The sequence below is a fragment of the Lithobates pipiens genome, unplaced genomic scaffold, assembly GCF_037356315.1.
Source record: "Lithobates pipiens isolate NorthernLeopardFrog02 unplaced genomic scaffold, aLitPip1_a1.2 Scaffold_23, whole genome shotgun sequence".
NCBI classification, from domain to species: Eukaryota; Metazoa; Chordata; class Amphibia; order Anura; family Ranidae; genus Lithobates; species Lithobates pipiens.
In genome coordinates this window covers 102685392-102713374 of record NW_027507785.1, presented here as the reverse complement: position 1 = coordinate 102713374, position 27983 = coordinate 102685392, and the positions used below count along the sequence as shown (strand labels likewise).

Below are 27983 nucleotides of genomic sequence, written 5' to 3'. Positions count from 1 at the left end.
AGCAGCACCGTGACATACAGCGCTGACAGCAGCACCGTGACATACAGCGCTGACAGCAGCACCGTGACATACAGCGCTGACAGCAGCACCGTGACATACAGCGCTGACAGCAGCACCGTGACATACAGCGCTGACAGCAGCACCGTGACATACAGCGCTGACAGCAGCACCGTGACATACAGCGCTGACAGCAGCACCGTGACATACAGCGCTGACAGCAGCACCGTGACATACAGCGCTGACAGCAGCACCGTGACATACAGCACTGACAGCAGCACCGTAAGCAGCCCCAGGAGGAAGTCAGCACAGCACAGGGATGGTGTGATCCCCTCATAATAAGAACCCCCAGGAGGAAGTCAGCACAGCACAGGGATAGTGTGATCCCTTCATAATAAGAACCCCCAGGAGGAAGTCAGCACAGCACAGGGATATCATAAGCAGCCCCAGTAGAAATATGACACCGCTCAACCTCTTCAAAGAGGAGGGTAGGGGCATATAGTACGGTGTGCTTTTTTGGGTCAAGGAAGTGAGCCAAATGAATTAAGAAGGTCTGTGTGCTTGATTAAAAAAATAGTTTATAGACATATACATGGTCTACTGGTCACATGTGTTGAATTCCTCCGAGATCCATGCCTCATTCATTTTTAGAAATGTGAGGTAGTTAACACTGTGGTGAGCTAGGCGAGTACGCTTATCGGTCACAATCCCCCCTGCTGCGCTGAACGTCCTTTCGGACAGGACACTGGATGAGGGGCAAGCCAACAGTTCGATTGCAAATTGGGCAAGCTCTGGCCAGAGGTCAAGCCTGCCCACCCAGTAGTCTAGGGGTTCATCACTCCTCAGAGCGTCCACATCGGCCGTTAACCCAATGTAGTCGGACACCTGACGGTCTAGGCGTTCCCTGATGCTGGATCCGGATGACACCTGTCGATGGGTCGGCTGAAAGAATGACCTCATATCCGAAGTCACCAACACATCTTCAAACCGGCCTCTTCTTGCAGGCGCTGTTGGATTGGTACCCGCAAATCCTTCTCTGGGAGTGGGAATTGCTCCTCTGCCAGCGCACGCAAAAGCAGAATGCAGCATTTCTCGAAGCAAGGCCTGGAAGTGCTGCATTCTGACAGCCCTCTGCGACGGCGGTAACATTTCCGCCATTTTGTGTTTGTACCGGGGGTCTAAGTACGTTGCCACCCAGTACTGGTCCTTGACCCTCATGCTTTTTATACGGGGGTCCCTATTAAAACACTGGAGCATGAAGGCCCCCATTTGCACTAAAGTGGAAGCGGTGTGGTGGCCTGGCTCCTGCTCATCATCCAGGATAATGTCGTCCTCTTCATTCTCCTCTCCCCATCCTCGCACAACAGGGATCCCAGAAAGGTTTAAAGCATGCTCTTCTTGCTCCTGCTCATCCGCCCCGGCACCATCCTCCTCTGACTCCTCATCAGACTCCTGTTGTTGACTTGTCTCAGATAGAGTAGCCCCCCCTGGGAATTCATCCAGCATTGCGACTTCCTCATCTTCCCGCTCCTGCTCCTCCACAGCCTGATCAATGACACGACGCAATGCACGCTCCAGAAAGAAGGCATAAGGTACCATGTCACTGATGGCGCCATGGCTGCGACTGACCAGTTTGGTGATCTCCTCAAATGGCCGCAGAAGTCTGCATGTGTCGCGCATGAGCAGCCACTGGCGCGGTGAAAAAAAACCCAGCTCCCCAGAACCGTTTCTTTCGCAGAGTTCATACAGGTAGACGTTAACTGCACGTTTCTGCTGGAGCAGCCTATCAAGCATATAGAAGGTTGAGTTCCATCGCGTCGGGCAATCGCAAATAAGACGTCTGACCGGCAGATGGTGTCGCCGCTGAATGTCAGCAAGGCGAGCCATGGCCGTGTAAGATCTTCTGAAATGGGCCGAGATTTTCCTTGCCTGCCGCAAGATGTCCTGGACCCCAGGGTATTTGACAAGGAATCGCTGCACGACCAAGTTTAAGACGTGTGCCATGCACGGCACGTGCGTGATTTTGCCCTGTTTCAATGCGCTAAGCAGATTGGCACCGTTGTCACACACCACTTTACCAACTGTCAAATTGAGCGGTGTTAGCCACTCATCTGCCTGTGAACGCAAAGCTGAAAGGAGTGCCGGGCCAGTGTGGCTCTTTGCTTCCAGGCACAACAGACGCAGCACGGCATGGCAACGTCTCACCTGGCATGTGGAATAGGTTCTGGGGAGCTTGGGCGGTGCAGTGGAAGAGACGCTAGCAGCGGAAAAGGAGGAGGCAGCTGAGGAGGAGAGGGAGGAGGATGGAGTAGGAGGAGGAGAAGAAGAGTCAGGCCTGCATGCAATCCGTGGCGGTAAAACCAAATCTACACGGGTGCCACGGGTTACATGCTTGACGGCCGTCAGAAGGTTCACCCAGTGGGCAGTAAAACTGATATACCTTCCCTGCCCGTGTTTGCTAGACCACGTGTCTGTGGTCAGATGTATCTTGGCACCGACACTGTGTGCCAGAGATACATTCACTTGCCGCTGAACATGGCCATATAGCTCTGGGATGCCCTTCTCTGAGAAATACTTCCTTCCTGGGACCTTCCATTGTGGTGTTCCAATGGCCACAAATTTGCGAAAGGCCTCCGAGTCCACCAGTTTATATGGCAGTAGTTGGCGGGCTATGAGTTCTGACAAGCCAGCCGCCAACCGTTGGGCAAGAGGGTTATCCGGCATCATCATTTTTTTACGCTCAAACATTAGGCCCACGGAAGCCTGCCTTTTTGCAGAAAAATGTGAGCTTGGCGTGATGGAAGGTGGAGTGGAGGACAATTGTGAGGAGAGAGGAGAAGGAGAAGTAGAAGACGAGGCTGGACGGTGAGAGCCTGCAGTGTGGCTTTGTGTGTTCCGTTGCTCCCACTGGGCTCGGTGATGGCTGCTCATGTGCCTTCTTAAGGCGGTCGTCCCTAGGTGAGTATTGGGCTTACCGCGACTAACGCGTTGACTGCAAAGATTGCAGATGGCAACGCTATTGTCAGCAGCGGACACGTTAAAAAAAGCCCACACTGCGGAGCCATGTGCCGGTGTCCTGGGAGCGCCAGATGTGACCGTACATGGTCGATGACTCGCTCCTGATACATTTGCAGTCTGCTTTGTCCCTGCTGTGCAATGTAAGTCATTGCTGCTTCTCCTCCCTATCTGCTGGTCCATATCTCCCTCTGAACTCCCCTCCTCTTCCTCTCTTGTGGGCACCCACGTGACATCACTAGACACGTCATCATCAACGTCACCTTCCCCACCGCTATAAGTAGAGATCTCGGAGTAGGCAGCAACACCGGGGACCAACCTCCTCCTTGGGCTGATCTGGGTACTGGCGTCAGACTGCTGAGTAGCGCTTGTTGCTACCTCCTCTTCCTGATCCAATACCAAGAGTGGCTGCGCATCAGAAATGTCCTCTTGATATGGATCGGAAAATAATTCCAGTGACTCAAGCGGAAGGTATGTGGTGGTGGTGGTGGTGGTCGTGTTGTTGGTGGTAGTGTCTTTGGGGGTGCACATAGCAGAGAGTGAAGAAGAGGGTGCAGATCGAGAGGATGAGGAGGGTGCAGAAGAGTAAGGCTGAGCGAGCCACTCAACCAAGTCTGGTGCATCCTTTAAAGTAATTGAACGCACCTTCTGCAACTTCCCACTTTGGCTCAAGCCTGTTGCTCCTGCCCTACCCCTACCACCCCTGCGGAAGGGCCTGCCTCTTCCTCTGCATGTCATTTTTTAAATGACCCTGTGACAAAACTCTTAGTCCCTATACCGCTGAAGGACTGCTGCAGTATAGGTGAGCGGTCAGCAGTGGTGCACGTCAACCCTATCTATTGTGGACCTATAGCGGTCCTTACAGAACAGCAGACTGTACCGCACTCAAGCCTATGTACCGTAGCACCCTATACCAAGTTACCAGTCCTTATAAGAACTTTTGTGGACCAAGCAGGTTGTGTATTAGTGTTTAGCAGACTGTACGTCAGTCCCTATACCGCTGAAGGACTGCTGCAGTATAGGGCAGCGGTCAGCAGTGGTGCACGTCAACCCTATCTATTGTGGACCGATAGCGGTCCTTACAGAACAGCAGACTGTACCGCACTCAAGCCTATGTACCGTAGCACCCTATACCAAGTTACCAGTCCTTATAAGAACTTTTGTGGAACAAGCAGGTTGTGTGTTAGTGATTAGCAGACTGTACGTCAGTCCCTATACCGCTGAAGGACTGCTGCAGTATAGGGCAGCGGTCAGCAGTGGTGCACGTCAACCCTATCTATTGTGGACCGATAGCGGTCCTTACAGAACAGCAGACTGTACCGCACTCAAGCCTATGTACCGTAGCACCCTATACCAAGTTACCAGTCCTTATAAGAACTTTTGTGGACCAAGCAGGTTGTGTATTAGTGTTTAGCAGACTGTACGTCAGTCCCTATACCGCTGAAGGACTGCTGCAGTATAGGGCAGCGGTCAGCAGTGGTGCACGTCAACCCTACCTATTGTGGACCGATAGCGGTCCTTACAGAACAGCAGACTGTACCGCACTCAAGCCTATGTACCGTAGCACCCTATACCAAGTTACCAGTCCTTATAAGAACTTTTGTGGACCAAGCAGGTTGTGTATTAGTGTTTAGCAGACTGTACGTCAGTCCCTATACCGCTGAAGGACTGCTGCAGTATAGGGCAGCGGTCAGCAGTGGTGCACGTCAACCCTATCTATTGTGGACCGATAGCGGTCCTTACAGAACAGCAGACTGTACCGCACTCAAGCCTATGTACCGTAGCACCCTATACCAAGTTACCAGTCCTTATAAGAACTTTTGTGGAACAAGCAGGTTGTGTGTTAGTGATTAGCAGACTGTACGTCAGTCCCTATACCGCTGAAGGACTGCTGCAGTATAGGGCAGCGGTCAGCAGTGGTGCACGTCAACCCTATCTATTGTGGACCGATAGCGGTCCTTACAGAACAGCAGACTGTACCGCACTCAAGCCTATGTACCGTAGCACCCTATACCAAGTTACCAGTCCTTATAAGAACTTTTGTGGAACAAGTGAGTTGTGAATGTTTAGCAGACTGCAGCAGAAGGGCAGCAGTCAAGTATAATATCCTTTCTATATTTGGAAGAAAGAATATTATACATGTACAAGCCTATTACTGTACCACTGATACCAGTCCTGAAAAGAACCTTTGTGGAACTAATAATAACAGCAAGTCTTTAAAATTACCCTCACTGCCTGACAACACTGCTTCCTTCCTGTCCCTATACAAATTGGCAAAAAAAGAGAACGATTAGTGGTTACTGGAACAGCTCTTTTGTGGACCTTGATAGTAACAGCTAATGATGATGATGATGATGATGATGATGAAAGACTAATCTGGCTGTCCCTGTAGCATACACCGTCCTTTCCCTTTCTCTAAACTAACAAAAGACACTCAGGCTGCTGCAAGAATCAGCAGCACAGCAAACCTATCAACACCTAACACCTATACCAGTCCTGAAAAGAACTTTTGTGTACCAAATAGCTAGTGGTTTATCTCTCCCTACTCCACACAGGAACCTGTCCCTATCTTAACAGAAGAAAGAATGTAAAATGGCCACCGGATCGGGTGTATTTATAGGTTAGGGGGAATGTACAAGTGTCCATGTGCTGTCATGTCTCAATTGGCTGTCCTGTATCACATGATAAACGTGTCACCAAAGGTTAAAGTTCTTGTATACATTAAACACGTAAGTCCGCCGCGGCGAACGACGGAAAAAGGCGTTCGAACGTGCGGACCGCGAATGTCGGAAATTCGCCGCGAAACGACCGCCGGGCGAACCGTTCGGCCATCACTAATGATGGTGATAATAGAGTTCTGTGTCTATCGAACCAGCCATCGAGTATGCCTAACTTAACTCTATTAGTTCAAGATTATTCGACATAGAGAGAAAAGATTCGACATTATAGAGACATTATAGAGACATGAAGATTCGACGAAGCAGCTAAAACCATACGATCGAGGGGATATTTACGGTCAAATGCTCCACCCATAGGCTATAGAAGAATTCTACTGTTGTGTGACAAGTAATAATAATTAATAATTAAGTCAAACAACATTAAAATTCTAGTATAGCTTGTGGACGGAGCATTCAACTGGAAATGTAAGATCGCAGCATCGTACAGTTTAGCTGTTTCGTCGAATCTTCTTAGAACATCCGACAGACACCATAAGCCTTCAATTGACAGATTCAACATTAATTCGGATTCTTGTACGAATGCATTTTTTAAAATAAATAAAAACGAATTTTGAGAGTAACTAAATCAATTTATTTTTCGGACGGAACGGAAATTCCAAAACAAAATATTTCAGCGCGCACATGTCTACTCACTGCAGACTCACTGCAGACTGCCTGTAGAAAATGACAAGGGGTGGATACAAGACCATTCACCCTGTTCAAGCAGGTCCACTTACTTAATTTTACTTTAACTTCATTCACCCCTCCTTTCCCCAATGACTGGGGTTATTTTTTTGAATGCCTAACTGGAAAAAGGGTATGATGTGATTGTATACATAGAGGCTGACTTCAAAAATCAATTACCTTCAAAAGAGATTGCTAGAAAACTGTGACATGAGAGAGGGTGCAAAAAAAGAGTTTGCAAACAGCCTCTGTTATATTGGAATGTAAGAGGGATATCATTGGAATGGTTTGTATATGTAAAATACATTTTTTGTTTTGGGTGGAATAGGGAATAGTTAAACCCATCTTTTTTTTTTGTGTCTGTGTCATGCCAACAAGATATCCTTTCACTTCCCGTCCCAGAGAAATAGGATGAAGCAAGCCAACATCTCTCCAAAGTTGGATGAAATATTCTCTTTAAAAGCGCCTATTGGAAGATTTTCCATTATCTTTTCTATGACAACTACAAAAATGTGGATTTCCCCTCACTTTTTGCTTTAGATACAAGGACCACCAAGACAATCAATGTAAGGTATACTCCACAATGGGCACTTAAATGGCAATAAAAACCTGAAGGTTTTTTTTAATACTTTCTCACTCTATCCAAAAGTTAAAAAAATATTCGATTTACAAACTCTTTAAAAATGAAATACATGAGGGGCGTGGCCTGACCTTGCATGGAGTAGGACGCGTGTCTCCGGAGCTCCGCCGAGGAATCCTGTCTCCCACGCTGATCCTGTGACACCACAGCACCGATACTCACCTGAACACGTCTGGCAGGCGTCCCTCCATTCCGGCGCATATGTCTCCCTCGAAATCCCAACGATCGGCGGCGGCGCGGTTGTCACAATACCGCCGACATGTGAGTGAGGAGGGGGAGGAAAATGGCGGCACGGAGGAGCCGGGAGGGCCACGTGTGGCGGGAGACACGGACAGGCTTCTTGAAGCCATTACATTATGCCGCACATCCATTACATCCCAAATTGAGGAAGTGCAAATGGACATATCTTTATTGAGGCAGGAATTTCAGAAACTGCGTGACCGGGTAAGGGACACTGAGACCCGTATTAGCAATGTGGAAGACGCTCTCCCACCACTGCAAAATGATGCTGACCACATGCAGAAGCAAATAGACCTCCTGATTGCTAAACAGGACGAAATGGAAAATCGCATACGCAGATGCAACATCCGATTGATTGGTCTTCCGGAGAGGGCTGAAGGTAAGGACCCCACAACTTTTCTGGAACAATTGCTGATAAGTACCTATGGCCGAGAGTCTTTTTCCCCCATGCTGGCGGTTGAACGCCTGCATCGTATGCCTGCCAGGCCTCCACCTCAGGGTGCACCTCCACGCACCTTTATTGCAAAACTCCTGAACTATAAGGACAGAGATGCTGCCCTCCGCATGGCCCGGGAAAAGGGTAATATCCCTGTGGGCAATACTAAAGTTGCAATCTTCCCTGATTTTTCCGCGGACGTCCAGAAACGCCGACAGAGTTTCATGGAGGCCAAAAGATTACTACGTGCACAGCAAGTGAAATACTCTATGCTATTCCCAGCAAGCCTCAGGGTGGAGGCAGGAGACCGGGCGCTCTTCTTTGAACAACCCAGAGAGGTCATAGCATGGCTGGAACGCAGAGTGCCTCAAGATGGAGCTGCCTGAGACCCTTTGGGACGTGTGAGCTAACACTTTTTTTTGTTTCTCCCCTGGTGTCCTGGAACTGTGGCAGGTTGCCTGATCTCTCTTTGCTGCTCTATTATCGCTAGGGTGCTTGCATCTGAGGCGTATTTTACCTTTATGCCCTTTATACTTTGAGATCTGCTGAACTTTCCGATTCTGGGACATTTGCGCCTGCTGATGGTGTCAACGTTTATGGATCAACTTTTTCCCTTTTTTCTTAGTGTCCCTGTTGAGGGACCTTTTCTGCAATACATACCTGTTTGTTTTGTTTCAACAATTTTGGTTTTCCTTTTTTTCTTTCTTCTTTTTTCTCCCGGAGCAAGGGGAGACATGTTAGACCTACGGTCTAATTGCACGGTGCAGCGGAAAACTGCTCCATTGTCTGCTGGGACTTCTTTTTGTTATGAGGGAGCTGGTCACTGGGACTGGACAGCAACTGACACTTTTGCCTATTTACCCGGGTCACCACTGTGTGCTGTTATACGGGAGGCTCTGCTTTGCCTTGCCCTCTGGTACCGGTGGCCGCGACCCTCTTTCAGACTTATTGTTCTAAATTTTCTTATTGATTTAATGAAACTGGTTTTCCCAGCCAGACATGTTTGGTTTTTCAGGGAATATGCCCGCACAAGTTGGGGTTGGTGCAGGGTAGGGTGGGGGGAGGGGGTGGTTTGGTTAGGGTTTCCATGCAGAAGATTACTATAAATAAGTTGAAATATGTATCTGGACTAAGTGTTGCTTTTACTGAATGTTTTTTACCACTACTGCCTATGCAGCCCCTGTTTGGGCTTGATCAAGCGCAACTGTATTGGGGTGCGTTCATAGGAGGGCTGTTAGGGGGTAAGCCGACTGCACTTATTACTTTATATGACTCTATATGGCATCTATATGGTTTCTTACCTGGAACGTGAGGGGCCTGCGTGATAAAATTAAGCGCGCGGCAGCCTTCACGTTCCTCAAAAAGCAAAGGGCGGAAGTGATGGTGCTAGTTGAGACGCATGTGGAGGGTGGACTGCAGATGGCCCTTAAACGCCCTTGGATTGGGTGGGCATTTCATTCCTCCTACACGTCTCATTCGAGGGGGGTTTCGGTACTTGTAGCTAAGTCTGTCCAATTTGAACTCTGCGAAATTCTTACTGACCCACAGGGCAGGTTTGTTTTTCTACATGCTAAATTGTATGGGGAACCCTACCTTATTATGGCCTTTTATATCCCCCCTCCATTTACCATGACGTTGGTTGTTGAGGGACTGTCTTTTATGTCCAGACATCCGGCGGTTCCTGTTATCTGGCTGGGGGATTTCAACACTACGCTTAACCCTTCCCTGGATAGGCTCAAACCCCCTGAGTTGATGATGGGGCAAGCTGGGACCACTAGGTTGTCCAGGCTTATAACCACCATTCACCTTGTGGACACTTGGAGGCACAAATTCCCTCAAAAGAAGGAGTATTCATGCTTCTCACCCACACACGGTTCTCTCTCCCGTATTGACTTTATACTAATATCTAAACAACTCACTCCCAGACTCAGGGAAGTATTGTTCTGCCCCAGACTACTTTTGGACCACAGCCCCTACTCTGTAGTGCTTGACGTACCCCTGGGTAGGCCTCCGCGGGCGTGGCGGCTAAATCCGTTCTGGCTGACATTATTACCCGAAGATGACACTATTGAGGCGGAGTGGATAAAAATTTTTGAGGATAATGACCACACGGCCTCAGTTCCAGCAGTGTGGGATACATTTAAATTACACGCTCGATCGGTGCTGACTGCCCACATTAATAGGCTCAAAGCTGACTCGGCTACTGTCATTATTGAGGCTGAGGCAGATTTGAGCTCCATGGAACGCACCTACATAGATGACCCGTCTACGGCAAACGCTGATGCACTTAGACTACAGTCGAGAGTGGTTTCTCAGCTACACCAAGACAAGGCCCGACAGGAGCTTTTTTTTACCAAACAAAAATATTTTGAATCCGGGGAAAGAGCTGGTAAGTTGCTAGCATATTTGGTGCACAGGGAAGACAGGCCCCCGGTTGTTATTTCTTTGCGGGGTCAGGGTGATACAATGATCACGACCCTTCTGAGGTGACAGCTAGATTTCGGGACTTTTTCGCGGACTTATACACCACTACAGTCTCAGACGACACCACTCCGATGGACAGCTTTTTGGCTCAGGTTTCCCTCCCCCAAGTTACGGAGGAACAGGTGCAGGCTCTGGAGGCTCCCCTGACCACCGATGAAATAGTGGGTGCTATTGCGGAATTTGCAAAATCCAAGTCGCCGGGGTCAGATGGTCTTCCAATTGAATTTTATTCCCGTTACCAAGACGTGCTGGCGCCTAAGCTTCTCGCCCTCTACGGGAGTCTTTTTGATACACTGACATTGCCTCCGTCCATGAGGGAGGCAACGATAGTTTTGATTCCCAAACCTGGAAAAGATCCGGGTTTCCCGGAATCATACCGCCCAATCTCCCTATTGCAGGTAGATATTAAGATTTTAGCTAAAATACTCGCTACTAGATTGAACGGAGTGATCCTTAGCCTGATTCAGGCTGACCAGGCGGGCTTTATGCCGGGGCGGAATACGTCGTTCAATCTACGCAGGCTTTATATAAATCTACAGGCAACGCATGAGGCGGTGGGTGAGCGTGTGGTGGTGACACTTGACACGGCTAAGGCATTTGACTCAGTGGAATGGGAGTATTTGTGGAAGTGTCTAGTGGGATACGGCTTTGGCCCGAACTTTATCCGGTGGGTGAGGCTGCTGTATCATCACCCAACGGCTAAGGTGGTGGCGAATGGGTGGTCCTCCCGGGCGTTTGGCCTTAGTAGGGGTACCAGACAGGGGTGCCCACTGTCCCCGCTACTATATGCCTTGGCTGCTGAACCTTTAGCGGTGTCAATTCGTGAGGACCCTGCGATCAGGGGACTGACGATGGGTCGACTAACCGAAAAAATCAGTCAATACGCTGATGACACGCTGTTATACCTGGCGGACTCTGGCCCTTCCCTCGCAAAGGCCCTGCACAAGATAGAGTGGTTCGGTAGCTTTTCCGGTCTTCGTATAAACTGGGAAAAATCCCAAATTTTACCTATTGACAGTTTTCCACAGTCAGAATCTCAGGCCAGTCTGCCTCTTCAGCGAGTTGGCACTATTAAGTATCTGGGGGTATATGTCTCTAGGAATCCAGCAGATTACATTGCGCTGAATGTAGAACCATTATTCTCCCTGGTGCGTACCAAGATTCAGGCCTGGTCTCGCCTCCCCCTTGGGGTTTGGGGGCGTGCTAATCTGATTAAAATGGTCCTATTACCTAAAATACTGTATGTGTTGTGGCATGCCCCGGTATATTTGCCGCTGAAATACTTTAAATCCCTTGAAAGTCTCCTTAGGCCCTTTGTATGGGGGAATAATAGACACAAGCTTGCTTGGCAGGCTTTGAAAAGCCCGACTGATATGGGGGGCATGGCTCTTCCAGATCTAAATCACTACTATGTTGCCTCACAACTGTCTCAGCTTTTTCATATAGACAAGACTGATAAACAACGTTTTCTTACCCTTCTCTCCCCTACTTGGGCACAAATTGCAGATGATCCAATAGCTGCTATCTCGACGGGGGCGGGGAGCTCTGTCGTGGAGCCAGGTAAACACTCCATGCTTTTTCATTACAGAAGGATTTGGGATCTGGCATCCACTAAACTGAATGTTGCATCACCAAATGACTATACCCCACTTTGGCATAACAAACAATTGCCGGAACTTCAAAAGATCCAGAGTGTTCAGTTATGGGTATCGAGGGGAATATACTACTTGCATCACCTGATTCACCATGGTACTATTAAAACGTTTCAGGCGCTGCAGGAGGAATTTGGTATTCCAAACACTATGCTATTTCAGTACCTACAGGTTCAGCATGCACTTAGAGCACAATTCCCGCAGTCATTGCCTCGGCCTGCTCCCGATTCTATTGTCGCCATAGTGAAGGACACTGATCCCAAAAAGCTTATCTCGTGCTTTTATGGTATGCTTAGCGTATGCTCTGAAGTCCCGCTGGGAGGGTGATGTGGGTGAACTGACAGACGAGGAATGGGAGGAGGCTCTGGAGACGTGCAAGTTGGTGTCCCCTAGGCTCCAGGACAGGCTTTCTCAGATTTACATAAAGCAGATTTACATAAAGCATACCTAACCCCCCTCAGGACCGCCAAATATAATACGAATCAATCTGTGCTCTGCCCGATGTGTACTCTTGAGACTGGGACGTTCTTCCATCTTATCTGGTCTTGTCCCAAACTGCAGGAACTTTGGAAACAAGTAGTATCATTTCTACATGATGTTATGGGCTCGCCCTTGGCTCTCGACCCCAAACCTTGTCTACTAGGGATATTTCCTGACATATTAGATAAAATTACTAGCACTTTCCTGCAGGAAACCTTGTTTTCTGTTCGAAAAGTAATAGCTAGACAGTGGATGAGGCCCCTTCCACCCTGGGTTGAGGACTGGAAACGGGAAGTTAATTTTACGCTCCCATACAAAAAATTCTTATATAAAAATAGGGGTTGCCCAGCTAAATATCATAAAATATGGGATAAATGGCTGCCGGAGGCTGCCACGTGTGTTGAGGGAATTTGATGTACTGTTACAGTAAATAACATGTCAATGTTAGGACTTTCCTTGGCTGTGATACATAATGGCTACTGTAATGGAAAAATGTCTTTTATCTACTGTTATGGTTATGACGCAACACCTTTTGAATGTTCGGTGTATGCCACTGTGATTGTAATCTCTGCAATAATGTTCAATAAACATTACCTGTTTAATGGAAAAAAAAAATGAAATACATGGATAAAATAAATTTAAAGCGGAAGTTCCAATTTTCCCTCTTCTGCCTCCCTCCTCTATCACTTTTGTATACATTAATTCTTTTTGGGGGAGGGAGTACCTGATTTGTCCCCACCCCCTTGGCCTGCAGCCTTCTGGGACACGTCACAGGTCCCAGAAGGCTGCGGGACCATTCACAAAGTGCAGCGCTGCTCGTACAAGCACAGTGGGAAGCTGGCTGCGAAGCCGCAGGGAGTCACATCTGGCTTCCCTTAGTAAACATGCCGGAACCAGGAACCTAAAGACCAGAGAAGAACTGGTCCAGGTGAGGACAGCGCTGGATCCTTGGACAGGTAAATGTTTGGAGAACATTTTTAAGGGACCTGTTCCTTGTTAGCAAATGAGCACTGCTGCACAGCTGACAAATTCCTTGTGCTGCTTCTCTCCCCCCCCCCCCCCCCAATTTGAGCTCTTCCATACAGGGATCGCAAGTGGTTGATTCCAATTCAAATTCAGGTACGTACATTGCTTGCAATAAATTTTTTTAAAAAAATATACATTTAGTGTTTATGCATACAGGGCTTATAAAATGCCTCTTTTACAGGTGTTTCATGTTTTTTTTTTTCTAGCCTGTAAAAACACCTCTATAATAGCCTATATGTCCATGCACACATTAATATTCTGGCTAATGGAATCAATAAATGCTTAGACACTTGAGGGGCATAAGCATGGCTAAACGTGTGCAATAAGTTCCTTGCTGCACATTTTTTAAGCTACTAGGAGTGAAAGGCGTTCAAAGGAAAAATTCTAATGCCCAATGTTCATGAGCCCTTAATGATGAATCTAAAAATACACAGTTGCATTCATTTGTGTCTTTTATACTTTCCTGGAATTAATCTTTAAGCAAAAGAAAAAGTTACACTATAACTTGGTTACAAGTGCAAAAGGATGTGTTTTTTTTCCAACTATTTGACAGCAACATAAATATAAGAATAATGTAAGTTACAGAACCATTTGAAAACCTAAATTAAAGTGTATAAACTTGCTGAGGAATGAAAATAAAAGGGCTGTCTACTTCACACGTCAGTATAAGATAATGGGGACACTGTTATCTGTCACTGTAGAAAGATAAAGCTCCTTGTACTTATGAAAAAAGTAATAACTCTAAAGAATAACTCTGGCAGACATACTTAATTTACTAGCATCTTTTACGTTTAATGTTACTGGTCCCCTGCTGACATTAATCATCTGAATGTATTCTTGACTGTGGTTGAGATATCTCTTGTGGCGAAGCCAGAACTGGAGTCTTGTGATTAGTGAACTGAACTTTGCAACGACGCTTCATTTGTCTGCCTACTCTGACCTTCTTTTTTTATAAGATACTTTATATGAAACCTTGAAGCTGTAAATTTAGTTTAATAAGGTGCCCGCTGACTACTTCACAGTCTCCCTGCAATTCTCTTCTTGCTGACTTTTATCATTTCCGTAGTCTTACTTTTTTTTTAAGCATCTGTCGCATTTATTATGAATTCTTTACAAATTATTAGGGTAGATTCTTCAAATGCGTATTTAAAGCAATACACTTGTAGACAATTACAGTACTCGTTATTTAGAGTGATTATATCCACAAATGCAGGATTAAATAAAAAAATAGTAAGCATTTAAGTGATTATAAATGGAATATATTAAGCCTTCAATTGACAGATTCAACCTTAATTTAGATTTTTGTATGAATGCATTTTTTAACAAAATAAAATAAATAAAAACACATTTTGGGACTAAATCAATTTATTTTTTGGACAGAACCGAAATTTTGAAACAAAATATTTCAGTGTACACATTTCTACTCACTGCACACTGCCTGTAGAAAACTACAAGGGGTGGATTCAAAACTATTCATCCTGTTCAAGCAGGCCTACTTACTTAAATTCACTTTAACTTTCACCCCTCATTTCCCCAATGACTGGAGTTATTATTTTTTTTTTATTTAGGTATTTTTTTATTTGTTTAGCAAAAAAAAAAAAATGTAGAGGTGATCAAATACCACCAAAAGAAAGCTCTATTTGTGGGAACAAAATTATAAAAATTCTGTCTGGGTACAGTGTAGCATGACCGTGCAAGTGCCATTTAAACAGCGACAGCACTGAAAGATGAAAATTGACTTGGGCAGTAAGTAAGTGCCTGGTATTGAAGTAGTTAAAAAAAGTCCCCCCGATGTATATTCATGGTCAATCATGACGCCGCTACCGTACCCGGAAAAAAGAAAACAAAAAGCTCCGCCGTGATGAACGCTAACCGCCATCTGACAGTTCTTAAATAGGTAAGGCAACGTCACCGATCAGTGCATGCTGGGCCAGTGACATCACATGGGGGCAATGCCCCTTAACAATTTGAGAATTGTCAGACAGCAGAGCAGGCATATGAGCCTTTGTTGCTGATGGGGCACTTTTTTTTTTTACTTAAAAGTTTATTAATTTTCCATGTTATACATGTACATATGAAAGTTACAGAGGTAATAGTACAGCAGTACATTCTATAATACTAATAGTATGCATATACCTCAATACTTTCACTAGCAAACAGTTATGTTAACTAAAGTGGATAATAAACAGGAGTTATTTTTTTTAATGCCTAACTGGAAAAAAGGTATGATGTGATTGTATACATAGATATAATTGGAATAAATTTTTTCAGGGTAAATTCAAAGCTGGACTCCAGACACACATAAAATGCACAAATTACAACGTGCAGAGTAAAGCCTCATACACACGATCAGATTTTCCGCCAACAGTCTGTCATCACACAATTCCCATCAGAAAATCCGATCGTGTGTACCAGGGCTTTAGTGCCTGGATGTGTCTTGGCATCTGTCCACTGTACAGCACAGCTCTGAGAAGTTGACGGAGAAGCAGCACAAGAAACCAATCAGATGTGCTGCAGTGCAAGAAGCATGCTGATGGGAAGAGTGAACAGAGTGATGGGAGATGAACTCATCAGCCGGATGTTTCTCTATCCTGTCTCAAACTGGGTGTGTGTAGGGAGGATGCCTAAAATTTAAAGCATAATACCATATCACCTCTCCTGCCAAGCAAAACTATAATGCAGGGTACACACGACCGGACTTTCTGGCAGGCTAGGTCTGACGGTCTTCCCGACGGACTTTCGGCAGAGTTCCGACGGACCTTCTGAACGAACGGACTTGCCCACACATGAACAGACTAAGTCCATTCGAAAGTCCATTAGTTTTGAATGTTTGAATGTGATGATGTAAGATGGGACTAAAAAAGGAAGTTCAATAGCCACTAGCCAATAGCTTCCCTTGCGTCGTATTTGGTCCGTCGGACCAGCATACAGACGAACGGTTTTCCCGATAGGAATTGAGTCCATCGAACAGATTTGGAACATGTTCTATTTCTATCAACAAAAAAAAAAGGCTTCCCCCTGAGTGGGTGGGATTTTAAATGACCATCAACTCCGGACACAAATGGACACAATAATATACAATTTTTATTCATAAATTACACAATGTACATAATATTACCAGGAAGTGCAAATGGGCTAGACAATCTCCTCCTGGTATATTAATAAATAAACAAACATATATACAGAACAAAATATGATTAAAACAATGCTTGTCCTATATCAACTAAACAATGGCTATCTGGATGTTTCAAGTCCACCTTCATGTGTGTGTCAAGCTGAATTAGCATGTATATGACTTGCACCCAGGGTTGCCTTGTCCGATTCCCAGGAAATAAGCCCAAAAGGAAAACTGGAAGCTGTAGTCCAACCACAAATTACAAATGGCAAAGCAGTCCTCTATGTGCAGTGTATGGATGGCAGTGCAGATAGCCATTGTTTGTTCCAATTAATGTCTCACATAGAAACAAAACCCCCCCTTGCCATAGAATCCGTCTAACTGATCTGGAAGTAATTTGCAGGACATCCTGTACTTGGTTGACATCTCGATAGTATTTGAAGTACTCTTCAGACATACTTATATTTTTCTAAATGGCAGGCATTTTGATCCTCGAACTTACACCTCACTAGATTGCTATATCATCAAGTTTGTTCACCCCTGATGAAGGTTCTGAATTATCAGCAACTGGAAACACGTCGGGTGTGGGTGATATAGGACAAGCATTGTTTTAATCATATTTTGTTCTGTATATATGTTTGTTTATTTATTAATATACCAGGAGGACATTGTTTAGCCCATTTGCACTTCCTGGTAATATTATGTACATTGTGTAATTTATGAATAAAAATTGTATATTATTGTGTCCATTTGTGTCCGGAGTTGATGGTCATTTAAAATCCCACCCACTCAGGGGGAAGCCTTTTTTTTTTTGATAAGTATATAGGGATTGGACCACTTCACCGTTATTTGACCCATTTTCAGTTCTTTTCTCGTTTATGTTCTATTTCTAGGTCCGTCTGATTTTTTTATGTGAAAAAATGATCGGATTAGCATACACATGATCGGATTGTCCGTCGGACTGATTCCGCCGGACCTAGTCTGCCGGAAAGTCTGGTCGTGTTTACGTGGCATAAGGCAAAGCTATGTAAATCTCAGTACTGGATGGACAGGAATACAAATTCTTGGCAGATAAATAGCTTCCTTATCTGTGTTTTAAGCACTGTAGGCAGCAAAAAAACTATTATTAAAGTAATGAAGGCTCAAAAGACGCCAATGGCAACTTGATTACGTTTAAAATGCAAACTTCAGCAAAGCTGCTGCCATTCTCACAATTCTCACAATTGGGAAAAACTGCTTCTATCCACACTTGACCCTTGCAATGACTTTGAGATTAAAGTATATCTAAAGCCATTTTTTGTTCATTGTAAAGAAAGGTTGGTGTGCAACAGGGCAGAAAAAGCTTTTGTTTTAGATATACAGTACTTTAAATGAGTTATTTTTTTAACAATTAATAAATTCCATCATAAAATCTGAACATTGTGAATGTTAAGCCAAGCTCTGTTGAAGTCTATGAAGTTGAGTCTCGAAAATCAATTTTGGCTATTTTCAAGGCTGATAGACAAGGGACTGTCAAAAAAGGCATGCAGAGCTGGATACTGTCATGGGGGGCATGTAAAAAAATAAGCTTAATAGGTAGTTTTGGCTGCAACACCTGATTTTTTTTGTTATCCAGTAGTAAATAGGAAGGAATTATTGAGTGGTAGAACAGGCCCCAATAGATCTAAAAGCTATATGAAAGTGTACAATTAAACAAATAAAGACAAAGCTCTCAATTTACACATCAATTGGCCAATGCCAAAACAGCTTCATAGTATAGCTCGTGAGTTTAATTTTTGTAGTACCAAACAGTATTGTCTTAGTTTCATAAATGTTTATTAAAAGTCACAATTACACAAAAACATTTCAGAGCCACATCCTCACATTCCTCAAACCCTTTCCCTAATAGTTTCCAAAATATTCCAACATTTTACAACTATAGACTTCAGGCATGTGTTTAGTAAAAATTGGCTAGTATCCGGACAGAACAATAGGACTTGAATAGGCACCAAATTGAAAGAAACAAAGAAGGGTTTGTCTTGCAATAAATAATAGAATTACTCATTTCAGAGACAATTGCCACAAATATTTGACATTTATTTGAGAGTATGTAAGCAGTTTGGTTAGGCTGCAATGTAAGTGGAAAAGACAAGCTAGTTTTTCTCTTGAAATAAATTATTTAACAGGGGCAAATCTCACATATATTTTTTAGTGCTGCAGCACTGGAATAGGCCACAAACTAGTTGACAAAACCTTGCAGCAAGCATTTAAAAATTATGCAGCCAAGGATCAGCATTAGAAACATTATAAGTGTCACTTTTACAGTGCAGAGCAATGGAATAGGGCTGGCTGGATAAAGCAGTAATAGTGGTATGTCAAAAGAGTAGACAGGAGCTGGTAATGGTGGCAGGCCAGAAGAGGGGGCAAGAGTTGGTATAAGTGGCAGGCCAGGAAAGGTCACAGGAAGTGGTAATCAAGACAGAAGCTGGAAATGGTGACAGGCCAGGAGAGGTGGCAGAGGCTGGTAATGCTGGCAGTCCAACAGAAGTGCCATGATCTGGCAATGGTGGCAGTGGCAAGCCAGGAGAGGTGTCTATGGGAATGTTTGACTATTTGTCAGGAAAGGCATGACCGTGCAGCAGGAATTGCACAGAAGGCAAGCACTGTCACCAACGTTGGCGCCAAAGAGACTATTCTCGCTGTTTGGTCTGCAGCTTCTGTGTGTCCTGAAGCCTGTTATCTGTGCTAACCCCTGTTCTTTGACCCGGCTTGCTCTTAATAACCCTGTCTGCTTGATACCCTGACTCTGGGTTGTTTTTTGGACTTCTCTTCTGCCTGCTGCTCTGTCTGATCCATCAGAATGTTACCAACCCAGCCTGCCTGACTCAGCATCCACTCCTCCAGCCTGCTGTAGTTTTGCTCTTCAAATCACACCAGTTCCCATTTCCTCTGTGATCCAGTCTACCACAGTCTTGGTCTACCCAGTCCTACCGGTCTTCCTGCTGCATCTTCAGCCACGAGTATCCAGCCATACCAATACTGGACTGATCCTAGGCACTCCTGCATCTCCATGCTTCTGTGGCTGCTGTCTCAACCTCAGGGGCCCACAAGCTGGTGCGGCAAGAGAGGCTCTCATCTACAAGTCAGGCTCATGATCCAGGTACGTGACACCATTCTTCCAGAAGCACATTTGTGAGGTCAGGCACTGATGTTGGAGAAAATGGCCTGGATTGCAGTCTCCACTCTAATTCATCCCAAAGGTGTTCTTTTGGTTGAGGTCAGGCCAGTCAAATTCCTCCATCCCAAACTTGCTCATCCATGTCTTTATGGACCTTACTTTATGCCCTGGTCCAAATCATTTGGTGGAGGGGGGCTATGGTGTGGGGTTGGGCTTGGCTCCTTAGTTCCAGTGAAGGGAACTCTTAAGGCGTCAGCATACCCAGACACTTTGGACAATTTCATGCTCCAAACTTTGTGGAAACAGTTTGTGGATGGTCCCTTATAAATTACAGTGGAGCCAGGCCATCTTGTTCAACATCAGTACCTGACCTCACAACTGTGCTTTTGGAAAAATGGTCAAACATTACTATAGACACACTCCTAAACCTTGTGGACAGCCTTCCCAGAAGAGTTGAAGCTGTTATAGATGCAAAGGGCTGGCCAACTCAATATTGAACCCTACAGACTATGACTGGGATGCCATTAAAGTTCATGTGTGTGTAAGGGCAGGCGTCACAATACTTTTGACAATATAGTGTATGTGCCATGCTTGTGTACACTGCTGTGTAAAGGCATGACAAGACATGCTAGAGCTTGCAAATTTACACAATTGATCATAAGTACACTCATAATTTTACTATCAGCTATATTTACAGTTGGGTCAAGGTGTAACATACACTGACTCACAGTCAGTGATGACTGTCAACCAATATACACATCCACAATGTATCTACTACCCCATGCCAGACCACTTTACAGTTTAGCTGACTATTGTATACAGCTTTAACACATAAGGTGGATAGTATTCATCAAAACAATGGTATATAATAACCATGATCATGATTTTATTAGCATATTTATCAAGCATAAATAGATTCCGTTTTACAATGAATTCTGTTAATCACTGCTTGCATTTAAACTGAGCATGTAACCTGACCCAGTGTCCTTACGTAAAACTCTGAGAATACACAAAACACTATAGAGCTGATTTACTAAAGGCAAATAGATTGTGCACTTTGCAAAGTGCAGTGGCACTCTGCAAGTGCAGTTTCTCCAGAGCAGAAGCTCTGATGGCCTCCATCATCCAATCATGCAAAAAATGCTGTTTTTGTTATGTTCCTTGCATGTGATTGAGTATTCTTTGTAAAAACCTCTGGAGCAATTGCACTTGCAAAGTGCAACTTCATTTTGCAAAGTGCACAGTCTATTTGCCTTTAGTAAATCAACCCCTATTTGTGGTGCATTACGTTATCCACATGTATAAAATTTTAAACTTTTTGTAGCTGTATGTGGCCGCCCAATAATAATAATAACGAAAAAGAAAAGGTTCTTCGCTTCAGCACTATCAATTTCAGTCAATTTCAGCTCTGCCAGTCTTTGGACTTAAAGACGTAAAAATTGAAGGATCAGCAACTATAGCCTTTGTATTAAGATCATACACAATACAGCAATACCTCGGATTACGAGTAACATGGTTTACAAGTGTTTCACAATAAGAGCTATTATTTATTTTTAAATCCTGACTTGGTTTGCGAGTGTTGTCTCACAAGATGAGCAGGATTTAAGCCAATGGGATGTACAGTACCGCATTTGACCAGAGGTGCGGGGGACACTGGTGACACTCAGAGCCACTCTGAAACACTCCATTCCCTTATGTACTCTCCCACCTGCCATCATCAGATAAGTAATTTTCAGTCTATTTCTTAATAAGATCAAATTCAAAATTTGAATGCCGTCTTCCAAATCCTGCAAGAATGTTTCACAAAAACATGTCACAACACAAATGTCTGTGTACACTGACCCTTATTCATGATCCAAATAAAATGGTGGTGGGCCATAAATTAAAAACAACTCACGGAACAATGTGTCTGCCACTGGACCAGCTAAAGTACATTTCAGAAGCATATTATCAGCCTTCTCAATTTTTGTAATTAAAGCAGTAGTAAAGTCTTTTTTTTTACTTTGACCTACAGGTAAGCCTATAATAAGGCCTACCTGTAGGTAAAAAGAATATCTCCTAAACCTGTATGGTTTAGGAGATATTCCCCTTGCATGCAGCCGCTGACTCCATGGGTGCATGCGCTCTGAATTTCTTGGCTGAAAGGTCTGGCGGACCCCGTGTGCATGCATGGGAGCGACGACATTTGTGGCTCCGGCCACTCATAGCATCGGAGCCGTGATACCAGGAACACACACCAAAGGAAAATGTCAGCTCCCTCTGCGTGGAGCGCGATCACCTGCCGACACCTCGTTCTAAGGTAAGTATTTCATAATGAGCTAGTATGCGGTGCATGCTAGCTCATTATGCCTTTTGCCTTACAGGTTTAAAAAAATAAAATCTGCGGGTTTACTACCAATATTAAGCCAATATTTACATATATATCCCACAACCATTATCAGTAAATGCAATTTAAGCGAACATTAATCATATTCACATTTAATACAGTCCAGATGACATAGAAGATGAAAAATTTACTTACTCCCAAAACTCAGTCACAGCACTGGTCAGGTTGGTGGTGTTGACGATAGAATAATTGGAGAAACAGCGCTCCGTATTCCATGGATTGTCACAGTGTTTCCAAGGTAGAGCCTAAATGGTTACAAAAAGTGGAAATGCTTTAAAACTTAAAATGTGCACATATAACAGATATGGTGGAATCCCAGACTATATCATATTTGTTAGAGCCCTTGCTTCATTTTAGTTCCTGGTTGTGTCCAGTTGGGGGAATACTTAACAATACTTCCTGTCCTGGTGAAAATGGTAATTACAATAAGAACAGAGGGTACATTTCTCCATAAAAGCAAGGAAATATTAGCACCTCTGACAATTTTGTTTGGCTTTATGTGCACCATAATGGGAGACTTCTCATTTTCTGCCCTAGGAATACTGGTCACTTGGAATAGTGAGTAAGAAAGAATCTTGGCACATAAGATAAAGCAATAAAGCCACCTGGCTGAGTTTCTCGCTTTCTCCAGGCTGCCCTAAACTAAAAATGAAAAGAAAGGTGCTTCTAAGTGCAGTATGCAACATTTAATAAAGCGCACAAAGGGTTAAAAGCAACAACAAGATCGTCGAGTGTTAAAAAGCATGAAAAAATCATGAGCCCTCATCTGTGGCATTTGTCCATCCTCGGCAAGGTGGTAGAGACCAGTGTAGAGCCGTCCAACAGCTGTAAAGCCTTCTCGTACGTGCTGGAGAGAGGAAGCAGCAGGGAAGCCTGTGTTCCGGGTTCACTGTGGGGCACACGAGGCTGATGGCATCAGTGGGAATAAAAGGTGGTAACGCGTTTTGGAGCATGTGCCGCTCCTTCATCAGACCTTTGCCGATACTCCTCAAGCTGGCTTATGAATGGTGAGGGGGAGGAGTAAGGGAAGGAGTATGGGTCAATCTTGGATACACAATGATAAGAGAAGTGACGGGTGTATTATGAGGATGGCCAAGACGACCATGCACCCGCAAATTGGATGGGTAATGTCAGTGCTACATACAATGAAGTCCTGAAGGAATTTGACACAGAGGTACAGGGCACAGATGGCAGTGGTTAAATTAGCAATAATAAATAAGTATACAAACATAAGGTTGACATTGAATCAGTATATAGGAGTGACATGGTCAGCCAGGTGTCTATATCCATGTGTTATAAAGGCGGCCGGGCGTTTGTACACTTGCAAATAAGGTCATAAGTCTAATATTGGGTTGACGATTAATAAATATACAGCTGTGTTACAAAGGCTGCCGGGCATCTATACACATGTGTTGCAGGGTGGCCAGATGCCTGTACACATGCAAATACGGTAATAAATCTGATTAAAAGGGGATTTTAAAAATAGGAATAAGCAATAGAATATAGTGGATGTTGTGGGAATTGTACTGATTATGGCTGTAACAATGATAAAACAATGCTGGATATTACTTGATTATGAATAAGTGTACACTCAAGTATTATCCAGCATTGTTTTATCATTGTTACAGCCATAATCAGTACAATTCACACAACATCCACTATATTATATCGCTCTTTCCTATTTTTATAATCCCCTTTTAATAGCTTTATTAGCTTATTTGCATATGTATAGATGCCTGGCCGCCCCCGTAACACATGTGTATAGACGCCCGGCTGCCCTTGTAACACGGTTGTATATTTATTCATTGTCAATTCAACATTAGATTTACGATCTTATTTGCAAGTGTACAAACGCCTGGCCGCCTTTATAACATGTGAATATTGACTCCCAGCTAACCATGTAACACGCCTGTATACTGATTCAATGTCTACCATACGTTTGTATACTTATTTATTATTGCCAATTTAACCAATGCCATCTGTGCCCTGTACGTCTGTGTCAAATTCTTTCAGGATGTCATTGTATGTAAGCCTGACATTAATGATAATAACGTCTTGGCTGTCCATGTCTTGGCCGTCCTCCTAATACACTTGTCACTTCCCTTATCATTGTATATCCAACATCCGCCCATACTCCTCCCCTTACTCCTCTCCCTCACCATTCATAAGCCAGCTTGAGGAGTATGGGCGTAGGTCTGAGGATGGAGCGGCACACGCCTCTTTCTCCCTACTGATGCCACCAGTCTCGCGTGTCCCGCAGTAAACCCGGAACAAAGGCTTCCCTGCTGCCTCCTCTCTCCAGCACGTATGAGAAGGCTTTACTGCTGTTGGATGGCTCTACACTGTTCTCTACCGCCATGCAGAGGATGGACAAATGCCCCAGATGAGGACTCCTGATTTTATCATGCTTTTTAACACTCAACAATCTTGTAAGTGCTTTTAACCCTTTGTGATGAGCTAAATGTATTCTCTTATAAGAAGAGGCAATTAAGGGGTTCAGGATCATCATGTATAAATAAATAAGTGGTTCCTAAAGTGAGCTTGGTGCAGTTATTCACGTTAAGGTCACTACAACGCTCTACATCTGGAGGAAAATATATTTACTTCCTCATACAGTACAGGAAGGCTTCTTCACAGTTAGAGCTGTAAAAAATGTGGAATAGTCTCCCTCAAAAGATATATATTGCTGGCCACCTCTGTAGATTATTCTAATAACAAGATTCCTAAATTGACAAAATATTACTGGATATTAAAATGTATAGCTAATGACACCAGACATTGTTGATTCAGGAAATATGTAACTATTGTCAGGGGATGAGGAAGGATTTTTTTTCCCCCACTCTAGCAAATTGAACCATGTTTTATTTTTTTATTTTTTTGCCTTCCTCTGGATTAGCTATGTGTATATAGTTCTGAATATGGAGGTTTTCTATTTATTTATCCTTTCTATTGATAAGCTTGTGTCTTTTTTCAACCTTACTATGTAACAATATCTTTATTCACATAAAAAGTGTGCCCATATAAAGGAAGTAGACTTGTCATCTGATTATCAAGTTAGCATTTCTCTTTTTTCAGATTCTGGTAATCTAGGAAAACGAATGGCATATCCCTTGCTTAAGGATGAACCCACCTTTCTGAAATATATGTTGTTTTGGTCTGGCAGCAGAATATACATTTGTGAATATCTATTGTTCCTTAATGCTTGTAAATACAAGATACTGTGATTTATTTGTACACCATACACTAATCAATGGTACTAAATTGCACTCTGCCTGATGAAGACACTATATGTGTTAAAACATGTTGGCATTGGTTTTTCACTTATTTATTTTGTAGCTGCAAGCAGCGGATCTTTAAAAAAAAGGTATAAAAAAATATGATTGAGATATAAATTGTTTAAAAGTGAAGACAATTGACTAAATGGATAGAAAGAGAAAGCCTGCAAGATAAAGAGAGATAGAAAATTTAAGAGAGACCGAAATAATCTAAAAAGGAAAACGTTTTTAGAAATAGAAAGAGAAAGTCTGGAAGATCAACAGTCAGAAGAGGTTGAAAAAGCAAAAGAGACAGACCAAAATATAGATTGTGGAATAAGAAAGATGGAGGTGAAAGGAGGAATAGGAGAAAGAGGCAAAGAACACAAATATGGGGGGGGGGGGGGGGGGGGTTGTGAGACTAAGAGGGCTGGATGAAATAAATGAATAATCATTTCAGATAATAAAGAGGTAATAAGAGCAGAAGGATATTCCTAACGTGTTAAACAAAAAAATACATTATGACAGAAATTATTTTTAAAAATAACATTTTATTGTCAAATACTGTAGGCTAGATGATTGGGAGTGTGAGGAACATCTGAAACTACAGGATATATTGTAAATACAAGCAATACAATACGATATCCATTGTGCCCAAAATATTCAATCTGTGCTCATTGTCTCAAGGGTCTGTTGGTAGAAGGTATGCAAACAGTTGGGGACATTTTGTCTTAAATATATCAACATAGAATGTGGCATGATGCACCCAGTGATGTGCCTCCATCCTTCATATCCATACAACCAATGTATTTGCCCTGGGACTTTAAATGAGGCACAACACATACAGCCAATGAATAACTAGATTCCCACATTGTTGCTTAATAAATTAATAAATATTGCATACAAAAGGAGGATAAAATGGTAACAAGCTGATTTGTAATGAATCCATATTAATGTATTCCATACATAGTTAAATATAATGTTGCCTGTAGTATACAATCCAACTGTCAATACATATTTAAAACATAAATTGCATCCAAAAACTCAACGCGTTTTGTGACTCTTATGCCGGCCATACATGGTTCGAATTTCGAAAGAATTTTCTTTCGAAAATCGTATCTAAGAATTTCCGTATGAATTTCGCACCATTAGTGGGCTGCAGCAACAGCCGATTTTCGTGCGGAAATCAAATTTGAGGAATCGGACATGTTGGAAAATTTTTGAAAAACAAACGATTTTCTAATCAATGATGGGAGAATCGTGCGAGAAACGTAATAAGAAAAGAAAATGTACGGAGATAAAAGAAAATGTACGGAGAGAAAAGAAGATTCCCAGCCAAGAAAATTCTTTTCTGTAGCAATATGAGGTGAAATTGAAGGCTTGGTCAGCGGAATTTCGAAAATCAATGGTGGCATCATCGGATCACAAAAGAAACTAATTTTCTGATTTTGAAAAGAAAATTCGTTCGAAATTCGACCGTGTATGGCCTGCATTAGTTCCCTTCTTCAGGTGTAGCTGAATGTATAGTAACTTAGTATCTGTAAGATAAAACATCAGGCATGTAGCATACCTAATGCCTACATATAGTCAACACACATGGACATGGACATGTCTCACAAGACATGGAGTGAGTCAACACTCTTGAGAATGGATGGCTGCCCTTACAACAGCATAAGCACCTGCGACTCATGTCAGAACTTCCCAAAGGGCATGTGAGACTGATGGAATCAAGCTATGATTAAAAAAAAATTGCCAGGAGTCAGGAATTATCTCCAATAGTGTAGTAGTTTAATAGAATATGATATAAAAACAATCCACATTAAAATCAAAAGAAAGCACTTCATCTGGAGTGCCATTGGATGAAGATTATTGTGAAGTTTCTCATGCATTCTGGAGAGTTCTGACATGAGTCACAGGCACTTATGCTGTTGTAAGGGCAGTCATCCGTCCTGGTGAGTGTTGACTCTACAGGGAGATGGTGGCTGGTCTTCATACACTTAGAGTCGGAGTAAACTCCCATACATAAATTCTACCTATAGGGGAGCCTATAATAAGACTTAAAGGGTAAGTTCACCTTTACAGAAGAATCTAAAAGGTGAACTTACTAAGGACCCCCTCCTTAGCCCCCCAAGTTCCATTGACCTACAGCACGAAGATCTCCCGTTCTGAGCCATGCTATAGCTGCATCACGAGTGCGGAGCTTAGAAATCCCTGCAGCTTCATTTCCAAAATGTACCCCATCCGGAAGGACGTTTAGGAGCATTTTAATTGGTCGGCACCATCACATGGATGGTGCCGAACAATCAGAACTCGTGTAGCCCGTCCTGTCAGCGGGGAAGAAGATGCGTGAATGCCAGGGGATTTCTAAGCCCCTGACATGTGACAAGGCTATAGCAGGGCTCAAAATGGGAGATTGCCTTGCAACAGGTCAGTGGAACTGGGGGAAGGGGGGTGAGGAGGGGGTCCTGTTTAAGCTCGCCTTACAGATTTTTCTGTAAAGGTGAACTTACACTTTAACTGCACTTTAACTGCAATTTGTAGGAGATATTTACTGTACATGCAGCTGGTGACATCACTGTTGCATGCGCTCTGAAGGAACGACCACCCATTCCTTCAAAGTCCCATGCTGTGAATAGCGGCTCCCGTACGTATGCACGGTGGTGAAGTCATCACGGTTCTGCCCACTCACACAGCTGAGAT

At 43.7% G+C, this 27983-nt stretch overlaps 1 protein-coding gene across 3 annotated transcripts in view; it reads right to left on the bottom strand.

Annotated features, from left to right (window-relative positions):
• The window catches only part of SLC6A1 (solute carrier family 6 member 1), a 280638-nt gene that overhangs the window by 93043 nt on the left and 159612 nt on the right, over nt 1-27983 (bottom strand). For all 3 annotated transcript variants that reach the window (XM_077452110.1, XM_077452109.1, XM_077452111.1), the window contains one exon: nt 22165-22274. In XM_077452110.1, the coding sequence (XP_077308236.1) occupies nt 22165-22274 (110 nt within the window). The remainder of the gene's footprint in view (nt 1-22164; nt 22275-27983) is intronic.